Here is a 14,263-nt window from a genome sequence, read left to right as displayed (position 1 = left end):
GCGAGAATTCTGTTGGGTCACTTGGACAATGTCATGATTCATGAGACAAATGATTGGTTCTTTAATGTAGGTTACTGTTTGATTGTCTGTCTCTTTTTTGTCCAAAACGGATTTTAATGTGTTCGAAGATTTATAGAGTTTTCCTTTGATAAACACACCATTTTTGGCAGGAGCTAGGATAATATTTTGAATGCCCATGGAGGGATATCCTACAATTACAACTGGATACATCTCAATGTGTTGTACAACTATAAATGTGTCGGTAAGCATGCGCTTACCCACCTTATACTGAACTTGAGTTACACTTGCTACAATTAGTTCGATATTGCCAAATTCCCGAAAGTCACACTCCGGACTTCTCAATAGGGAAGTTCGAAAACAACAAGTGATGAGTCCATAAGTCCATGATATTACGCGGACTACCGGAATAAAAAAACAATGTAAAGGGCTGATATTCTAGATTTACAGCATGTAAAGTAGGACGTAATTCATCATTACTGATTATTGTGTGAATTCTATGAAAGTCTACGGGATCCTGCACTGATTTTTTGGATACGGTCGTGTGATTCATAGGAAAATTCTGTGTTTCACATAAGTCTTCCAGATGATTAAATTTATTTTTTAATTCAAAAGATGTTAATACGGACAACCCAACATCACTCTCCCCCTCACTGGAGTTAATTATGTGGTATTTGGACACTCAGAAAATTTGATTGACTTTGATTGTTTTGGCTAGATGGACCAGGAACTGAGTTCCCAGGGCTCAATTTGTTTGTTTCTGATTCTGGGCAGAGTTACTGTTTACTTGTTTCTTTTGTGATAATGCGGATTCTTCTTTTTATTATCATTGGCAACCTTCTGTGTATTTTTAGCGTTACTTTGTTGTTGATTGCGTGAAAAACATCGAGCATAAGCATGACTTGAGCTATTATGAATTGAACAATAACACGTATGACAATCTGCGATCATATGTCCCGACCTCATACAATTAAAACAAGTTATCCCTGCTACGTTACTATTAACTACATTTACTTGCTGTGATTTACTTTCATTCTTTGCAAAAACTTGAACAAGTGAGGGATTTAGGTCTGCACATTTAGACATATGTTTCTTAATTTGTTTGTAGATGTCTAATTCCGTGCTGTCGGGCAATAGCTCTTCATCAAAACACTGTACCAAGGCTTCTGGTAGCATAGCTGTTATGAAAGTTAAGTATGTGAGTCTAATAAAATCCTTTACAGTCATGTCCTTCCCCGTAACCCAAGTAGACTTATTCAAACTATCCAGATATTCATTCAAACAATCTGCAATAAGTGCTGCCCTGTCTACCAAGTTAAGATGAGTCATAGAGACTAAATTAAAAATATTCCCCAAGGATAAAACCGCATCCAAGGCCTCCTTGCTACCATATATGGAGCGTAACTTAATTTCAAATTCATCCCATGTATTTGCCTCTTGGAATGAAATCCCTCTGAGGTAGGAACCCGCATCCCCTTCAGCAAAGTCAATGAAGCTTTTAGCTTCCTGTAGCTGTAGGGATGGTACAGTGATGCATTTTGCTTTTAAATGAGCATTCACTGATGATATCCAAGATTCTACCCCTTGAGGCAAAAATCCATTAACACGGCCTTGAAAGGGAACAATTGCTGATCTGGCGCTAACTAATGTTACCACCAGGTTACTGGGTGCAGGGGTGGCCATCTTTGTTTTGGATTTTTTCTTATCACTACGATTCCTAGCAACCCTATCAAAAAATCTGTAAGAATACACACGTCCACTGCGTGAACGCATATGTTATATATAGGTAATGTGTCACAGAAATAAACATGTGTCCCCCCAAAATGATATAAATAAGCACATAAGATATGATAAAATATTTCAGGAGAACCTCTGAAAAAAAAAAAGGGTTGGCAAAAAACAAAGATAAAGGCCTGCGTTGACGAATAACCAAAAGATGAAGATAGATTCCTGCAAGAAAAGTAAGATTAAGGATGTCTCGTAACTCACCCAGGAACACCGATCTCTCGACATATGTAAGAGGAACACCAAAGTTACACACCGAATGGATAAAAAGGTTTACTTACCTGATATTTAAGGGAAAGTCTGCAGTGTTTTCATGATGTCATGGCCTTCACTTCTTCCGTCTGTGTTTCCGTGCAACCCAGTTCGCTTAGTCGTGCATTATTTTGTTAGTAGAACGACTGTTTTCTGTTTCGATGGGCTGTTGATGGTCCTCTGCAGAAGACACGTTGGCGGAAGTTCTTGAAGTTCCACGCTGCCTATGACGTTCAACATACGACGACAAAGTCATCAGCGTCGTCGCCTGAGACACGATGTTGATTGTAGATTCTTTTGGCATAGCATCATAGAAGATTTCCGATGTTTGATAATGTTTACCTCCTGCGTCCTAGTGCTGTATTGGAGTTTAACTGTTTTGATGCCTTTTGTAAGTCTTCGTAATCTGCCACCAGTGTTAGTATTCGGTAGAGCCACTCGCCACCATTATTAGTGTCCTTGCTGCCACCATTATTAGTGCCCTCGTATCTTATTTACAAACGAGGCACCGGGTTGTTCTTTTGATCTGCAAAGCAGATGTCAGTTGGTATAATACCCTTCATTCTTCGCTCAGTCTCATTGACTGTGATGATATTCTTTAAGTTTCGTTCAATTGCTTCTTTCTGTACAAAATATAAGACACATTCTTCTATCTTACATCGTTGGATAGATGCAAAGAAGGTTTTGATAGGTCTTTAAGCTAAGAGAAAAAGGTGAAGTCTGAGATATATTTTGTTTATAAAATCATAGGAGAGCAAACACTGCTCAATATACAGACAGATGAACTAACATACGTAACTGGGACAGTCACGTAGGCACGTCTTCTCATGGGAGTCAACATGATTCTCCCATAGAAGGCATTGTTGATATTATTGTCAGCATAAACACTGCTGACCCCAGGTGTCCACACACCGGGGTGCATCGTCAATCTTTCTGCCTAATCTCCTTGGTCTCTGGCCTAGTTTCTTGTAACGTGCATTACTCTACAGAATGTATACATACATTCTTTATTTAATGTAACCCTTACATAATGACAGTTAATAAAAAAAAACCTTTATGTTATAAATTCCAGAATTTGTGACTTACATCTGGCAAAAATCTACATATCTTCACCTGAATCTGCACATTGGAGTATTTCAAACGCACTTTTCAGACATTTTTCAGGATTAGCTTCGGTTTGACATCTCTGTACAGGCTATGCAGTTTTTCTTGCAGGAACAGGAGATCTGACCATATTCGCCTTTTCTTCACTGACAGATCACCATGGCGCTGGTGGTAGGTCACATGACTCTTATTATCCATATTTAAGTGGCGATTGAATAGCAATGTCAGTGCACCATGGAAGCGCCAGATATCTGGCACACTGGATGTGGAATTTCTCAATAGCCGCACTTGGTGCTAGTCGCTTGCTTCTGCAGAGACCTTTTGAATCGGTACACTTCGCTTTAGCTAAGTTGTCAAAATTCTGATATGGGCAATACAGACTACAAACATATTATTCAAGAGTAATGCACATGTCACCAGGTGATCGCCTATCTCACAGAGCATTTTGAAAGCCTATGCAACATTTTATTTGATTTCATGTGCGTGTTTAATCCGGCATGTGACTTTACTTTTGCCTGCAAATTTAAAAGTATAATCTGACCCTGTAAATGCATGAAATCCCGTAAAAAAACAATTTGCCACATATGAATGTCTTCAAATTAACCAAATGCCTTTTGCCCTCTGTCTCTGTGATCAGACATGTATGTTCTCCAATCTGAGCTTGTTTTGCTACAGCAATAATGAACGCATCAGTATCGCATGTCATAATGTGAATTGTGCTCTCACTTTGTTCTGTATAGATTCCAAGCAAAATAAGAGTAGCAGCAGTTTCTTCCTGCATCTGGAAGTAATGTAATATCTTGCCTCCCAGGTATGAACCCAATGATGATTTTTTGCTATCATTACTGAAGAATTTCTTGAAGGGAAATTGCTCTTTGAGGAGTCAACCACTTTCTGCGTATGTACGTTTGCTTCTTTGCCATAGTGCTGAGCCTAGTCTTTTGCTTGCGAGAATGTCCTACATCACACCTATCAAAAATCAGGTGAAGAGCATTATAATTTCATCTCGGGCAGATAATGCTTTAGCCAAATCTGCAGTCTGATACGGTGGAGAGCTCATGAACTAAAGCCATTCTATCAATAATCAGGGTCTTGTATCTGTTGGCCTCTGAGATTTGCATAGGGCGAAGTTCATTATCTTGAACCAAGTTCTTTTTCAAGATCCACCTCAATCTGAGATTTTGCAAGAATGAGGGGTCTGGCAAAGAGGAGTCAATCATTTTTCAGTTCCATGACTTGTGAAGACAACTAGATGGTGCATATCTCTTGACACATTTATGTCAACAGACTGACTTTAAACTTATTCCATTAGTGAAGTAAGTTAATTTCTCTCTTGCATCTAGTTGCATAGTGATACAAGACTTAAACCCAACCAGAACTTGATGGTTTCATTCATATGACAAACGGGTTTCTTCATTAGCTGATCTGTATAGCATTTGCCTATCTGATTTGGTTGCATACACGATTGTTTTGTGTCAATGTTCATAGACTTGTTTATTGTGTTTTTTTTTTTTTGTACTTGTCTATTTTTCTCCTCTCATCTTGCAATCTTGACGTTGGTCTTGCAACAATCCAGTATAACATAGCTGTCAGAGCAAATGGCATTCCTTTGGGTGGTTTAGTGATCCCTCAAATTTCGAAGCACTTGATTTTTGCACCTTGAGAATAACGTTGCAAATTATCTTTGCATGTCCAGTGCATCAATTCGTGCCTTGGTAATTCCTCCACTGCTCCAAGTTTAGTTCTGGAGGAGCTCAAATGCTCAAACTCTTTAACTCTTCTTCGAGACTTGCAGCGTTCAGTTTCCTTGATAAGAGATGCTATTTTCCTCTGTAGGACTTTTCTTGTCTGTCACTGCTTCATTCCTATTATGTTGCTCCATTAAAGACATACACGGCCTGTATGTCCTTAATGAAGGGAGATGTAAGTTTCTGTCAGCCTCATTTTCTTAACAGCATGTGATGGCATAGACTATGCACTGAAATCCATTCTGCTACCGTTTCTATATATGATCTGTTACTAACTATATTATATATGATCTGCTATACTATACTATATATGATCTGTTATTTCGTGCACTACCACAATCCGAAATGAATGATTGAATGAAATTAAGTTATCAGGCGTCGTGACTTCTATGGTCTTCTGTACATTAAAAGCATTTGGAAGATAAGCATTTTTTTAATATTAGTGGATATTTGTAACAAATACGCCATAATTTAACTTCTATATCCTATATGACTTAAAGCGTGGAAGTTTATTTATCTTATTTAGAAATCACCACTATAGAGCAATCAACATTTTGCAATCATCTTGAATCTTGCATTTGAAATGCTAAGAAACAGTTGACACCATGTTTTCTTGAACTAAAGGACATAAGCTTTCAAATGATGTATGGTGACAACAATTCACATGAAGTTCCAACGGGACCTAAAATTGCTACATAAACCCATGCATTATTACTTTTCATCTCATTTCTTCTTTTTTTTTTCATCCCATTTTGATGTCCAAGCTCTTGGTTGTCTCACTCCAGTTTTCCTTCCCATATAATAACAAACTCTTCAGCCCAGCGTAGGTAAACATTTTACCATAACTAGAATGTTTTTCAGTTATTTTCCTATGAAATAAACTAATAATTAACTTCTAGATTTTATTTCTGTTCATTGTCTCAAAGTCTTTCGGAAATGCATATTATGATATATTTATGTACTCTCAATAGGCGCAGACACACATACTTAGATTGTTTGCACATATAAATTATAAGGGCAAAATAAAATTCACTTATCATTTTCATTCCTTTAATATCTCCCTCTATACATGATCGACATGTATCACATTTAAGATAATTCCTAGCTGTGTAAATAGTATATCACATATAATACAAAAATACTAAGTACCAAAAATACAGATTATAATGATTCTGTACAGTAACTCTTCAAAGTGTCTCTAAGTAGTAGCTGAAATTACACTTTCATTACAATAATAACTTAATCTGATAACTTTGTAGGCGTTCTTGTGACTCGTTATTGCTTAAACCAAGCTCCTCAGATATGTTGCAATTCAGTCATGGATACAGAAGCTTACGATGCCTGGCATTCACTTGTAGTCACTCATCCATGAATAACCAAATCCAACACTGATCATATCCAATAATCCATTGGTGAAGTGAACAATTACTGCCAGACTATAGGCCTTATTGTGAACCACTGCTCTTTACAAGAAACTCCAAACTCCTCCTCTCTTACCCGATGTTGGGGGCTGATATGGGGCTGGATCAAGTTTCAGAATGTTTTATAATTCCAAGCATTCATTTCTGCAATGAAATGGATACCACCGTACTTTGACTTCCGCTCACAAAGAAGGTTGTCACTATGCCTGCAAGCCCCATGTCCTTTCCCCACTAATGGGTACTGCAGTTTTCGTACCAACATCATCTGACACTCATTATTAGTGGCTAGCATCCAAGTACTGTAATGTCACTCTTTTAACAAAAAGTATGTCAGTTTACCTTTGTATACCCGTTTTACTTTTATGTACAAAATTAAAAATAATAATTCCATTAATACATTTGTTTCTTTTAGCAACTGAAAAATTATTTTCCTAATTATTTCACCAGCTGATTCTGAGAACATAAACATTACAAATAGCTGGACGATCAGGTTTTTTTTTTATACATACTATTACGAGGATAATAGATCAATATAATAATGAAGTATAAATGTATTCTGTAAATGAAATAACAATTTATTGATACTTTGCTTTTACATCAATACTAATATTTGAAATTTAGTAAATCATTTTAACATGCACACACTTATTCGCATGCGTTGTAAAATTCTTGGAGTTTTCGTGTTATAATTCATTTTTCATTAAAGGATGTGCACAGTGCTCATGTGAGAGAGAGAGAGAGAGAGAGAGAGAGAGAGAGAGAGAGAGAGAGAGAGAGAGAAAGTCAAGGCATTCTGTTTTGTTTTACAGTAATAGGGGAAACATTGGGAATTCAAAAGCAGTGTTAAGGACTGTACCGAAATATTTAGACATGATTAAAAACACATTGATATTTTGTTGTGTTCACGTTAATATTCGTATTTGAAAATTAGTCAATCATTTTCTTATCATAAAAAATGTATTTAGTCAAGAAAATAACATGAATATACCGTAACTAGTGAATACCGCTCTACGAAAAAAAAAAATCCGCATATTAGTGAATCTTCCGCAATAAATATTTGGAGATACATCCCACAGAAAAATCCATGACTAAATGAAGCCGCAAAAGCTGAACCGTAATATAGCGGGTCCAATGTATACTGAATTAAGATTTCAAGAATGAGTTGAAATAGCAGTGAATTAATCTCGCAACTGACCATAAACATTTTATTCTATTTATAGCATGAAACTTCACACACTTGGGGGTCCCGAAATCCCAAATTGAGAAGCCTAGTCTAAAACTTACCCAGATCACAGCTTAATCCATTATAATATAGGCCTGAGCAACCCTAACACATTCTGAGTATAAACAATTTCCTAAGATTTGACAGCTAATATCATGTGAAAAATGAAGTTGCAATTATGTACAAGGAGTGTTTCAGAATCAACGTTTTCACATGAAAGAGGTTTATACAAATGCCCTTCAAAATTTGTACCATATGTTCAAGTATCCGAAGCTTGGTGTTCTTACTTGAGTAGCTAGGTACTACCATCTTAGATTGGCTTTTTCCACATGCTATGCAGACCTAAAGCCACTTGAAATGATACTACAACATCGCATTAGAACAATAAGAACATTTTTAAAAGTGGATTGTACTGTGATGTGTCATGGACATTTTCGGAAGTGGTTAGTAATGAAAAGAAAGATCTTCAAAATATTCTACACCGTTTAAGCAATGGCTGATGCATAAAGAAAAGTCTGTAACATTTCACTATGATTTAAATACTAAAAAAACTGACTGGCATTACCTTTCAGTAATGAAAGGCAAAGATTTCTCTTCAATTACAGAGACACGTTGGTGGTGTGGCTGACCATAACAAGCTCCGCCTTATAAAAAGGAAAAAAAAGCTAGTTTCACAATACACCTCAAAGTATTAAAAACTTGCTGCATGTAACTAACACATCATTCACTGAGTAATAATAGATCTCCCCTTTTTCAATAACTGAAATGTTGCCCGCATTTGACAAACGCATCACTCGCAATTGATCCAAAGTATTTTAGAACATTTTGTCATCCGTTTTCCCTTGAATCCTGGCATAAAAAGTTTTTAAAATGATTAATGAATACAGCAGTTTCATTTCGCAAAATAGAGCGCATACCACAACCGCTAAATGGAGAATGGGCAATTCTTGTAAAGGTGCTAAAGGCGGGAATAAGAAGAGAACAATAACAACAAAAGTGTAAGGAAACAACGTAACTTATTTTGTAGCCTCCAATCAAATAATCACCGAATGCTCATTTCAAAGAATAATAAAGGGAACTGTATTTATTTGCTCCATCACCATTAAAAATAAGTGTGACGTTACCTGACTCATGTTGAGCAACTCACTCACAGACGTAATCAGAAAGAACAAAATTTATTTCTCTTTTCTGCCAAACATTGAACATCCCCCTTGCTGCCGTGTTGCTGACTCGTAACTTACCATTTCTTCTAAACTGCGACTCACTTTTTTCGGAGTTAAGCACCATCATCTTTCTTCCCATGTTTCATAGTCTTTTTCAGCTTACCGGAATGAATGCCCGGAGAGCTATTGTGATGACCCCACCGTCACCTCCGATGTCTGTAGACAGCAGGTTGAAGTTTTTCAAGTTCCAAATACATTTTGTTTTAAAGCTATGAGGTTTGACAATCGTGTTTGGAGGGCACATTACTTTCTGGAATACCTTTCAGATCCAGTCCCTAACCTCCGCCGCTTGACCTCTGACCGGGGGGGAAAGTCATAACATCGATAAAATCCTTTTCTGGACAAAATCACAGAGTTTAAATAATGAAATACCCAGCACTACTAAATTTTAAAAAATTACTCGTCAGTTTCAAATTTCTAAAGCTTTCAGTCAAGCTATAGTAACTACAGGAAGTCTTAACACACCAAAGTAATAAAAATATAGCTTGCATATTACAAACTCTTGGACACTCTGGCACCTGCCTTTCGGAGATTACATTTGGCACCCTAATATAGTTCTCTATATATCTTTAAGAGATTTGTGGCAACACACAAACTATCCTGGTCTATCGTTCACTCATCATAAACCTAATTCAGAAGTTCTCAATCACTTTCCTACTGAGTGCCTGTTGAGTACCCCAAGTAAAACTTAGTATGTAACTTCTAGTTAACCAAGTACCTCAAAGTTAAACAAATTATAAGACCATTGACCAACATAATTTTACAATAATTGGTAGCAAATTAGTAGCAATATTCAACAATTATTTGAGGGACTAATTAACTTAACACATTTAATCATAATCTCAAACAAAATCAATGTATGCCAGATACTTCAATGGAACGAAACTGAAGTCACTTGGGAAACCCCAGGATGAACACCCCTTCCCTAAATGACTAATATCACATAAGCTACTAAAACAATCACCAAAGTTATAACACCACACAAGAAACTGAAGTCACTAAGATAAATTTCATAGAAGCCCTCCAGTGAATTCCCAGGTTGTGAACCCCTTCACTAGCTGAATATCCTACAAGCCTCGGTAACAAACTAAGTATTTCTCAGCTCTCTGTCTGTAAGACCGTTGGAAGCTGCGGAAGAATGTTAAGGATTTCGGTCACATCTTTGACGATGAAATCAGGCATGACAGAGTCTCCAGGACCTTCGTCAGAGGGGTTGATCCAAATCGTCACTCCAACCTTGGCGTTGATGCCTCCCAGGATGTCCGTACTGATTTTATCCCCGACCATGATGCACTCAGATGGCTTAACCTGTGGAAGGACACTATCTACTTAACTGACAGTTTAAGTAAAAAGGGAGGGATGAACGTGCTCTAAAATCAGATTAAAGGGGTCTATGTAAAGTTAATGTCCCTACCATGTAAATATACCAAGTGCTACTCTAACAACATAGGATATTGTTTAGGATTTAATCCCATAATAAATATCCAATGTCCTACATCCGATGATTTATTGTTTTTATAAAAACCATAGCTTTTCATGTCATTTATGTCAAGGTGGGAGTTTTTGTAGTTCGGCGGCACAGTAAGCACACATGCATAATGCTACCTGTGGCTTAGCTTATTAATATTGGCTTGAAGATCCAGTCATATACACTAACTGGTCAGTATAAAAATAAAGGACTTCCAGTTTGATATAGTACCCTAACATGGTGTCACGAGTGGTGACGACCAACAGGAGACAAGTAGGTTTAGCCTAGGCTAGGCTAGTTGACTAAGCAGTCTGTAACCAGAACTGAATTTTGTTTATGCATTTTAATGGGGAAATACGTTTCCAGTTTCCAATTGAGATAGTATTGTAAACTACCATGAAGATGTCTTTACACTTATCCACACTTAGTCCTCTACACCTTAGTGATTGCACGAATTTAGCCATGCAGTAGAAGTTTAAAGAGGCCTTTGAGAATTACAAGATAGCTACACGATTAAATAAATAAAATATGTGAATCATAGCAACCTTTCTATAAGTAATTGGATAGGCAGCGGTTGAGAAATATGGTACCTAACCTGGGATAAAGATGAAAATGAAGTATAAGATAAAAAGAGTCTTAGAGAAATTTGAAGCAGAATGCAAACCTACGTCAAATGTTATGCAAAGGTTCAAGTTTCTTAAAGAAAAGCATAAATCTGATGAAGCATGTGCAGTTTATCACAGGGTTAAGAATATTAGCTAAACCATGCCAATATGATAATGAAGAAGAGATGATCAGAGATCAGTTTATTTTCAATTTGAATGATGAGAGGCTAAGGAGAAATTACTGGACCATGATCAGATGGACACAAAGCCACGACTTTATTCTCTATTCTTTATTCTTCAGAAGATGAATCCTATTCATGTGGAACAACCTCACAGTGGCCATTGACTTGAAATTCAAGCTTCCAAAGAATATGGCATTCGTTACCAAAGAAAGAGATGGTAAAGGAGAATACAGAAAGAAGAGATCTCTATTATAAAAATTAACAAATACATTAATAGATTTGTTACGAGGGTCAAAATGACCCCCTTCTAAATAATAGAAGAGAATTCCTAACTGGAAAGCGTGACCTACCTTCCATGGTCCCTTTGACTGTCATCTCTGTAGCTAGCTGAAAATCAGTTATCAAAACTCTACGCGAATTCAAACTCCCGTTATTACAAAAATGTAATCTTTATTTCCCAAAATAGCTAACATGAAAATGGAATAAAATGAGTTAAAGAACATCCCAAAAATCATTAAACTACTATTACTCTTCCACAAAATCATAGTAGATAAATACCCCCCCTTATCTACTTCTGTCCGACTAGTCATAAGTCCTTATCAATATCTGTCAACACAAGTCTAGAGAATTCATTTTAAATGGTGACTTCAAATTCATCTGAACTAAAGAGACCATAATTATTAGACAGTGAAACGTTAAGGTTTGTCAATAATATTGAGTGTCACACCACACTTCCCTTCTCTAGAAGCTGAACTCCATGTCACTATATAAAATATATAACTTTTCAAAGTCTTTTCCACTTCACCTCATGACAGATCTCCAAGCGCTTTCCTCTATGGCGAGTTTCCACACTTAATGAATATCTTATAATGTCTCCCTTAATCGCCTCCCTAGAGGTTTTTTATTCCATCTATTTTGTCTTACAAACGTACGTATGTTCTCTGACCAACAGACGTACGGATACACGCTTTAAGTCTTTCTCCACCCCTGTGTACATGCGTTACCATTTTGCATGTCCACGTTTTATCTAGAGCACGTATCGATGACCTGAAGTAACCTTTCCTTGTCAATTTACCTCATCTCTCTGCAATTCGGTCATCATCGGGCGTGTTTTCGAATTCACTGTATTGCATCTGTCTCCAAACACCAAATGCTAAGGTTATCAACCCCATTTATTTTAACATATATCCACTTATACATTTGTCCAGTGCCTTAACATGGCTCGGCTGCCTACTCGTGTGCACACCTGTCGACTGCATCCAAGTCTGATGGCTCCTGCAACGTACATTGTGAACATCATTATTGCTACCATAACGGAAATCATCACTGGAACTGTATAGCATTCTGCGAAGAAAAATTTATCTTCTCCATTATCCTCTAGCTGTGGAACTGTAACCATCTAACAGTGTAGGCGGAACTTTTACTGCCTCGTAGTATCCCTGTAGGTGAGTCCTAACACCCTCGTTGATAAACTGTAGATTCGCCATCTTCCAATAAAGGAACTGTAGCCGCTTCCTTGTTGCACGACTTGAAATATTTCGCGACTTCCATGCAAGTGCGTCCCGCACCCGCCTCATAGAATTATTGTAGATATCCAGTTTTGTCCCAGAATTTGTCCTGAGATGACTCTACACGAGCCATCGACAATTTCTTGTCCCGGCAATGGCCACCTGTGACCACGTCGCCCATGTGAAGACCCAACATCTGGGGCAGTAGATCCTAAGTTGTTTTCATTGTCACCACTCGTGTGAGCTTGGGAATTATCTAAAGTCATCGTGTGTCCATGTTTTGTCATTAATAGGTTCTAACTGACCCCCTGACAAGTCTACATGATATTAAAAAATAAAGTCTTGTTTTAACACAAGAATCTGTCATGAACTAACATACCCAATCTCATAGTCAATTATTAAAGACTGGAGTTCCTCACTAAATAAACACGGTCTTAATCTACTGACCCCTTTTAAACTTACTGGGAGAATTTTATCACTAACTGACCACTCATTATTAATCCCGTACCTGACAAGTATATCATCAAAGCCCCCATAATGTTTATACAGCAAAATCCCTGTAGTGTTCATGCAGCTAACCTCCATCAAATATAATGTTGACTATCTCTTCTATCTTAGTATCTCAAGATAAATTCTACCTCCTCTCTATAATAGAAATCCTATGTAATGGTACCATAAAAACTGCTTAATCCCGATTACAGGTTTCCCTTGTAAAAAAAAATAATTCAACTCTTTCCCCATTACAAAATGTAGTTTGTATCGCCCACACAAATTGCATTTCCCGAATGACCTCATAAAATTCCTCACAATGGAATGTCATCATCTAGAATTCCTGAAAAAGCATAAAACTCTGAGTCCCCAACTCCGAGAGAAAATATCAACAATTGGTCGCATCCGAGACACCACAGCATTGTCAGCACCAAACCACCTGTTTATTCAACATGTCCTCAAATCACACCATTGACTTGTCTAGACAGACTCGTAAACTCCGAAATCACCATTCCTCAAACTGGCCCCAAATCCTCCTTTAATCCTTGCTGGGAATCCTCAATAAATCTTCACTGATACCAAAGAACCACATTAAACCTCAAAATTATCCTCAGGACATCCTCATTGTTACCACAAGGGTACCCAAAATTGTCCCCCTCTATTATATAACTACCAATATAAAATATACCACCACAGGCTAAATCCTTAGCCATTTGACACCGCCAAATATACCTCAGAGTACTGCCACATGTATATAACACCCAAGAGATCAGCTCGTCGGGATATAAATCTCAGAAAACCAACCACAAATTATCCACTACATTCTATATACCGCTATATAACCACTGGTGAATATAACCTCATGGAATACACCTTACCAGGGAAACTAAAACCACAATGCACCATTACCACCCCCAAGAGCCATAATACCACAAAGAACCACAGATCACCACCAAAAATCATAGCCACCAAAATAACAACTAAAAATCGTCCCAAAAAATCGACACCACCAGGTATCATCACCACCAAAAGTCATCACCAGAAGAATTCCTTACAATATTTTTCAACTCCACGGTATTTTCCCACATTTTTCACCCCATTATTCCATTATTGCAACAATTACCCCAGGTTTTTACGCCAAATCGCTGTAGTTGCGCCTAATAAGAAAATTGTAAAAGAATGAAAGAGAAAAAAATTGTTACATAAGACTGATTAATCATATTTCGTCATCCATTTGC

General features: G+C 37.3%; 1 protein-coding gene across 1 annotated transcript in view; it reads right to left on the bottom strand.

Moving 5' to 3' along the window:
• Positions 1-5,940: 5,940 nt before the first annotated feature.
• Positions 5,941-14,263, bottom strand: part of LOC135222482 (neurochondrin homolog) — a 137,993-nt gene continuing 129,670 nt past the window's right edge. The window contains exon 7 of the mRNA XM_064260566.1: positions 5,941-10,081. Within this exon, the coding sequence (XP_064116636.1) occupies positions 9,872-10,081 (210 nt within the window). The 3' untranslated portion in view covers positions 5,941-9,871. The remainder of the gene's footprint in view (positions 10,082-14,263) is intronic.

This window comes from Macrobrachium nipponense, chromosome 3 (assembly GCF_015104395.2).
Source record: "Macrobrachium nipponense isolate FS-2020 chromosome 3, ASM1510439v2, whole genome shotgun sequence".
In the NCBI taxonomy this organism is placed as follows: Eukaryota; Metazoa; Arthropoda; class Malacostraca; order Decapoda; family Palaemonidae; genus Macrobrachium; species Macrobrachium nipponense.
Note: the sequence above shows the minus strand (reverse complement) of the source record. Positions and strands in the feature narration are given on the sequence as shown.